A 7,821-nucleotide genomic window follows, 5' to 3' on the forward strand; every position below is an offset into this window, starting at 1 on the left:
TGCCATCCTGGAGGAGTTGCCCCGGATTATGAACACCATGAGCCTCCTCTGGAGTGTCATCAAGAGGGAAGACTCCCAAAAAAGACCAACTGACTTCTTTGGGACAACTAAAGGCTCCTCTTCAGTCTACTTTAAAGCAACCAAAGTAGGAGCTCTTTTAAAATCCTGATTTTTTTAATCTCCTCATCCTCCCCAGTGCATTTTACATGGAGTTCTTTTATTGTTCTTTTATTTTTACATTGTTCTTTTATTTTTACTGGCATGGGATTTGGTTTCACTGCAGCTCCTCATTTCCCTGGGGATTAAACATGCCATATTTTCTGTACATCCTGGGAAAAGAATTAATATTTTATAAACCAGGAGCTGGTCTTTGCCTTACATCAATAATTATTTTCCTCCTTTTACAGACATTAAGAACAAAAATATTGGACTTCCTGAATCCCTTGACAGCACACCTTGGAATCCAGCTGATGGCAGCAACTGCAGCAGTGTGGAACAGCAAAAAACCTCACAGGAGTCACAGTAAAACCAAGGTGAACCTAAAGAAAAGCACTTTTTTATTCCCTATATAAAGGCAAATGTTACATTCATGTGGTCAGTTCTCAACTCTCTTTGTAGATTCTTTGGGGTGTTTTAAATAGGACTGAAAAATCTGAAATCCTCTCAGTTAGAAAAAGCATCAGGACTACAATTAAACCTCAATAAATAATCAAATAAAACCCACATTGTGGGTTTTGATCTGAGAATAAAAGCCATTTTAATTCAATACTGGATTGCAATTGGCCAATTGTATTTGAAAGCATTAATCAGCTCAGTTTCCAGAGAAAATGAGAGCTGTGTTCTCTGGAACTCATTATTTATTCTGGGGAGAACTTTTCCTTTCCTGCTTTCTCTGGGGCAGAATCCAGCTGGTTTCATGAGGTGTTGGGAGATCTTTCATGGCAAGGGCTGGGTTTGATTTTCCTCTGTAACTGACATTTCATTTGGAAATGTGTGTGATGGGTTTTGTTTTCTCTTGTCAGATTCTCCCGGTGGCCAGTGCATCCCAGCTCATTCTGGTGGACTTAATTTGTGCCCTGAACACCCTGAAAATTGACACCATCTTGTATCTGGTCAAAGAGGTGGTCAAGAAACCAGCACAGATCAAGGGGGAGGAGGTATTGTATGTTCTGCATTTTTTAAACAGCTCTTTCACAAAACCAAATCCACCAAGCATTAAGCATTTTTCTAATTGTACACAAACAAAATTTTTTTAAAATCCTTTAATCCTAATCAAAAACTCAAAACAAAAACAAATTAAAAATCCATTTCCATTAATAACCTAAAGCAGAAAGTATAGTGATATCTTCACAAGGTCAAAAGGAAAATAAATTCCAACAAAGAACATAAAACCATTTCAAACACAAAAAGCATGTTAAAAAATCTAAAACCAAAAAAGTAAGTGTAGAAATGTAAAACTACACAAACACCTAAAAACAAACACCTCTTACTTCACAAACTACAAACATAAAATTAAATCTAATATCATATTTATATATTTTCATTTTATTTACCCTCAACAATAGTTTTACCCATTAATCAACCAAAATCCAATATTTAAATAACCTTAACCAATACATCAAACTTAAATACCAGGTATTTAACTCATTCAACCCCTAAAAAACCATTTTCACCTTATTTAACAAATTTACCAATAAACACTTAACCAAAACCAAAAATCATTCCTCCACATCTTTCACAATTTTTTATAAATCCCTCTAATAAATAAAGTGTTGAAACCAAATTCCTTCCTAAAACATCCTTTAAATACCAAAAATTTAAAAATCCGTGGTTCTACAAAAATAAAAGTTTAAGATCAAATTCAACATTCTTATACTTAAAATATAAAACATATAAATACAAAAATAAAGATATAAAAGAAATAAATATAATAATATCAATAAATATAGAAATATAAAGATATAAATATTTGAACTAGAAAAATATATTATATTATATTATATTATATTATATTATATTATATTACATTACATTACATTACATTACATTACATTACATTACATTACATTATATTTAGATATAATTATTTTTCTATTTATTTATTTTAAAGAAATAAATATATAACATAACAACAGAAACAAAACCTCAAACAGGAAGATAATTCCATTTTCTCAGTGTATTCCAGGCTGGATGTGTTTCAATGTGTCTTTGAAGCACTGTTAGAGGGGTTTGCTTTTAAATGTGGGGTTGTCCTTTGCTCCTGATAAGTTTTGCTATCCAAATTGTGTTTGGTCCACAATAAGTAAATTCTTTAAAATATATCAGGAGATGGTGATGGGACAAGGGGAATGGCTTCTCCTCCCTCACAGGGAACAAATTTTTGCCAATATCTGAAACAAAAAATAACGAACCTTGCAACCAAAGCAGAGATGATGAAATGGGATAAAAGCCTCTGCTCTGGAATTCCCTGTGGCTGCATTCACTGAGCTGGATAACTCACTGCATTCAGGTACAAGGAAAAGATGTTTAGGGCAGGAAGTACTTCAATAAGATTGGAAGGAATTTTAGAAAAATTTTAGAAAAATTTAAGAAAAAATTTAGAAAAAAACTGTGTCTCCCTTCTTGGGAAAGGGAACTCCTTTCCTTGAGCCACCAGAGCATTTCAGCAGGGAAATAAATCAGTTTTCTCTCCAAGTCACAGACAATCAAAAAGAAAATTTGCAAGTCAAGGGCACTGCAGGCTTTGCTCAATGGGCAAACACAAACAGAGGTGTTGGAGTTCTGGGTGCTGAGAATTCCAGACTTTCTGTGCTGCCAGGCACTGACCCCCAGGAGAACACTGCATTGACCTGAGGCCCTGGAGAAGCTTCCAGAATGGAATGGCAGAACTGGGATTGTGGGTGTGGAGTTTGAATAGAAGTGTGTGATATCACAGGGTGGGAAACTCAGAGTTTAAGGGTTTAGAATACAGGAATGGATAGAAAGCAAGATGGAGGTTTTAGGGTGGAGGCTGCTCCTTCTCCTTCTCCTTCTTCTCCATGGGTTTGGGTGGTTTTGTGTCATTGGATAAAAAAGTCCACATTGCTGACTTCAAGTGATTATTTATTAGGTTAAGAGTGAAAATAATTTAGGTGTTGTTTCTCATTAGATAATTTAACCTTAAAAAACCTTGTATAGAAAGATAGTTAACCATTTTGTACATTCTTTGTGCAATGCTACAGAACTCAGTGCTGTGAGACTGTAACAAAACTAAGAAATAATAAACATCTAATCCTACACACAAAATACCATCTCAAGTGCCTTCAATCCTGACTCCAACAGAAGTAGAAAAAAGAAGTCAAAACCAGCATATAATGGTGTTAAAAAAATAATAAATAAATATTATTTAGGAATAAAATATTGATATGTTTGGTTTTTTAAAATTGTATAGAGATATGTAAGATAAGTATATAAGTTGTTATTGTTAATATTATTTGGTTATGAGTGTTAGGAAATATTAGAGCAAAACAATGTATGTAGTGAAGACAAAATTGTTAATAATTAGGAATTAATTAGATAATATATAATTAATGATATTTATAAAGTTATATAATTAGAAAGTACTATAATCAAAAAGTACTAAAATAAGATTTTGGGAATAAATCCTTCCCTGGCAGGGTGGGCAGGGGCTGGGCTGGAATTCCCAGAGCAGCTGGGGCTGCCCCTGGATCCCTGGCAGTGCCCAAGGCCAGGCTGGATTTTGCTTTTCCTTCTGATAACAAATAAGTGTGGGTTTGCTTTTGTTTTTCAGAAATCCTCTCTGGTGGATATCCCAGTGCTGCAGTTCAGTTTTGCTTTCATTCAGAGGTAACTCAGTCCTTCTGAAAGAGAATTTCTGTTTGACTCCAAGGAGGGAACAGCCAGTATTGCCATTTTTCTCTCCTTTGATCTCCATGTCCCAGAACACTGCAGGAAGTGTTGTCCCTTGGTTGTTGACACACACACAGAGTGCCAGGGCTGTCACACTGACACTCAGGAAGGGCAGGACTGATCCTAAAGCTTTTAGGCCACCAAGTTCCTCTTATTTGTTGTTTTTTGTTCTTTCCTTAACCCTACCTTCACTCAGGTGTGCTTTGGTTTTATTTTTTTTGGCAGACTCCCTGTCCCAGCCCTGCAGGAGAACTTCCAGCCCTTGTTAGGGCTCCTCAGAGAATCTGTGCAGCTGAACTTGGCTCCTCCTGGCCACTTCCTTCTCCTCAGGTACTGTGGGACAGAGCAGAGGTTCCACTGAGCTTTTACACTGTGCCATTCCTAACTGAGGCTGCTCTGCTCTCCCACAGCATCCTCAATGACTTTGTGACAAGGACACCCACCCTGGAGAACAAAAAGGACCAGAAAGACCTGCAGGTACAGAGGCTTCAAATTCACATTTTAGTTCTAAACCTGGCACTGTTCATGTAAGGACAAGTGCAGATGATCTGATCTGTGCTTTGGATCTGAATTCCTGTTTTTTGGGAGTGCCTGCATGTGCATCCACACATTTTGGCTGATGCCTGGTGAACAGGGCAGACTCAAACATGAAAATCAAACAGAATTTTGTCCCAAATGCTTGAAATATTTTCAAAGCTGTTTGTTCTTTTGGTTTTTTTTTTTAATTTTTCTCAGAACTGAGCTGGTAACACAAGTAGGATGTCCTGAGTTCACAACCATGTGTGGATATTGAAATCTCCAAGCTGTCTAGGAAAATTAATGAATCCTTGGAGCTCCCAGCTGGGCTTGGCAATGGGGATGACTCTGAGCTCAGCTGTGTAAAGAAAGGAGCAGAGCAGGATCCTCCTCCTGTTCTGCCTTATTTCACCAGCACAGTTTGAACACTGGGTGGGTTTTACCTGGGTAGGCTTGGGTTGTGGTTTGGGTTTCACATGCCAACAAAGAAATTCAATCTCCCCTTCTGCTTCAGAGTCTTGCCAGCAAAATGACAGAAAATGTCATTTTACAGCCTCTGCCTTGCTTTGCCTGAATTTGGTTTCGTTGCAGCTCCTCATTTCCCTGGGAATTAATCATACCAATTAAATATCTGATGCCACTTTGGTTACATTACAGGAGGTGACCCAGAAGATCCTGGAGGCTGTGGGGACCATTGCTGGTTCTTCCCTGGAACAAACCAGCTGGCTGAGCAGGAACTTGGAAGTGAAAGCTCAGCCTCAGATTTTACCAGATGAATTCCACATGGAGGATGTCAATGGTAACTGGACTTTCCCTGACTCCTGCTGCTCCCTCTCCTCTGCTGAAGGCAGTGAAGAGCATGAGGGGTTTGATGATTTGTGGATTGCATTATTTCATATTTCATGTAACATTTGCACATAAATGTTCTGTTTGGGCTGCAGATTAGAAAACAGCAACATTTAAACCTGTCTGAAGAGAAAACTTGATTATTTTGCTTTTTTTTTCAGATACATCAGTGGCACCATCTTCAATGGTTTCTGCCTCTGCTCCTTCAATCTACAGTGTCCAAGCCCTTTCTCTCCTGGCAGAGGTCAGTGGGGCCCTCTCATCTCTGGGGTTTTTAAGCTGAGGGCTTTATCACTCTGCACAGCTCCTGAAAGGTGCCTGTGCTCACCTGGGGCTGGGCTCTTTCTCCAGCAGCATTGACACAACCAGAGCACACAGCCTCCAGCTGCACCAAGGGAAATACAGGTTGGACAGCAGGGAAAAGGTTTTTGCAGCAAGGGTGAGAAAGTTCTGGAATGGCTGCCCGGGGAGGTGGTGCAGTCCCCATCCCTGGGTGTGTTTAACAAAGCCTGGATGTGGCACTGGGGGCCAGGGCTCAGTTGAGGGGTTGGGGCTGGGCTGGACTCCATGGGCTTGAAGGTCTCTTCCAACCCAGGGATTCTGGGAATTCTGTGAGGAGGATTTTCCTGATACATTAAACAGGAGTGCCAATCTTTTGGGGGCTGTTCCATTGCACAGATTTCCACACTTGCAGCGGTGGCAGCAGTGGGTGTGCAGAGCTCTCTGTCCCCGTGCAGGTGCTGGCCTCCCTGCTGGACGTGGTGTACCGCAGTGATGAGAAGGACAAGGCCGTGCCCCTCATCTCCCGCCTGCTCTACTTCGTGTTCCCCTACCTGAGGAACCACAGGCCAGTCTCTCCCTGCTCCTGCCAACTTCCCTGCCTCATCTTTTTGTTTGCCCTTGTTTCTCCATTCTCTGTTTTCATTCTAATGAGTTTGAGCAGTGTTTCCCCATGAACTGAGCCTGTTCTTGTTTGAGCTCTGGTTGCCCCACCTGGGATTTTGGGTTTTACTCAGATCTCCCTTTCTGTGCCTGTCAGGGGATGGGATGGGCAGCAGAGCATGGGCAGGTCCCAGGATCCAGCAGGAAGCAGGAAAGCATCGTCTCTCCCTATGCCCTCCCTAGTTTTTCTCACAAATGTGGGAGAGATGGATGTTATCCAGTGGAGACACGGGGCATTTAGTCCTGGAATGGTTTGGGTTGGAAAGGACCTCACAGCCCATCCAGAGCCACCCCTGCCATGGCAGGGACACCTCCCACTGTCCCAGGCTGCTCCAGCCCCAGTGTCCAGCCTGGCCTTGGGCACTGCCAGGGATCCAGGGATGGAATTCCATCCCAGCCCCTGCCCACCCTGCCAGGGAACAATTCCTTCCTGAAGATCTCATTCAAACCAACCCTTTGGTGAGCTGGAATCTATTTTGGAACTTTAAAAAAAACCCCCCATATTGATCATTTTTGTCCTCTCCCCCAGTGCCTACAACGTTCCCAGTTTCCGTGCTGGTGCTCAGCTGCTCAGCTCCCTGAGTGGATACGCCTACACCAAGAGAGCCTGGAAAAAAGAAGTGCTGGAATTGTACATGGATCCATCATTTTTCCAGATGGACACTTCCTGCACTCAGTAAGACATGGAATTGCAGCACTCCAAGCTTGTATTCTGAATTTATAAGGAAAGGCTTTAAAGGAGAAGAGTAACATTGGGAAGAAAATTCCGTTTATTTCTTTCTTATGGAATGGGGTAATGCTAAAAATGGGTCTCAGCACTAATTCTGCTCCAGACAAGAGTCTGCACACAAATCCTGCCTGGAAACTGTTTCCTTGTATGAAAAGTTTGATCCAAATCATTTCTGAGGTGAATCCACACCACAGCTTTCCCCAGGTATCTAATTCCTTCTTTCTCTCCCGCAGCTGGAGATCCATCATTGATCATCTCCTCACACATGAGAAAACCATGTTTAAGGATTTGATGAGTAAGTATCAGCTGCTGATCATTTATTGCTACCTCAGTTTGAAATCTATTTGCATTTGAGCCATTTGGGTGCGTTTTTATAACACTGATTTATCCATAAAGTGCTGACTGTGCATAATTGACCGTTTTGGGAACTTGATTCCCAGCTAAAGCTGAGTTCAGTCTGGATTTTGGCCATGTCTAAAACACACCAGAGGAGGTTTTGCTGTAGAGGTGCTTCTGTTGGGTTCCCACATTCACATTTTGCTCTAATTTTGAGGTGTCCAAGTGTGACCTTTCCCAGGAGGAGACTTTGGCAAACTCTGCAGGTGTCTGCCAGGAGCAGTGCAGCAAACCTTCCACTGCTGTGCTGTGACCTCTAATTCAGGCTTGAGGAGAGTGGGGAAAAACAATTCTGGGGGGAAAGGGTGGGAAGGGACCCCTTAAATTTGCCTCAAGCACCTTTAGTCTGTTTTTCATCCTTTCTAAAACAATAATTGTGTTACAACACAAGACAAATTTTATTACTCAGGATGAATATCTCGGTCACTGACCCAGTAGAGTTGTTTTTTTCTGGAAGATTTCAGGAGCCAGGGATGATGGCC

At 41.1% G+C, this 7,821-nt stretch overlaps 1 protein-coding gene across 1 annotated transcript in view; it reads left to right on the forward strand.

Annotated features, from left to right (window-relative positions):
* Positions 1-7,821, forward strand: part of DOP1B (DOP1 leucine zipper like protein B) — a 54,534-nt gene that overhangs the window by 40,073 nt on the left and 6,640 nt on the right. The window contains 11 exon segments of the mRNA XM_031065023.1: positions 2-145; positions 408-533; positions 1,023-1,157; positions 3,791-3,846; positions 4,135-4,239; positions 4,320-4,386; positions 5,083-5,224; positions 5,433-5,515; positions 6,009-6,118; positions 6,743-6,889; positions 7,177-7,238. Of these exon segments, the coding sequence (XP_030920883.1) occupies positions 2-145; positions 408-533; positions 1,023-1,157; positions 3,791-3,846; positions 4,135-4,239; positions 4,320-4,386; positions 5,083-5,224; positions 5,433-5,515; positions 6,009-6,118; positions 6,743-6,889; positions 7,177-7,238 (1,177 nt within the window).

Source organism: Geospiza fortis, unplaced genomic scaffold (genome assembly GCF_000277835.1).
Source record: "Geospiza fortis unplaced genomic scaffold, GeoFor_1.0 scaffold623, whole genome shotgun sequence".
Lineage (NCBI taxonomy): Eukaryota > Metazoa > Chordata > Aves > Passeriformes > Thraupidae > Geospiza > Geospiza fortis.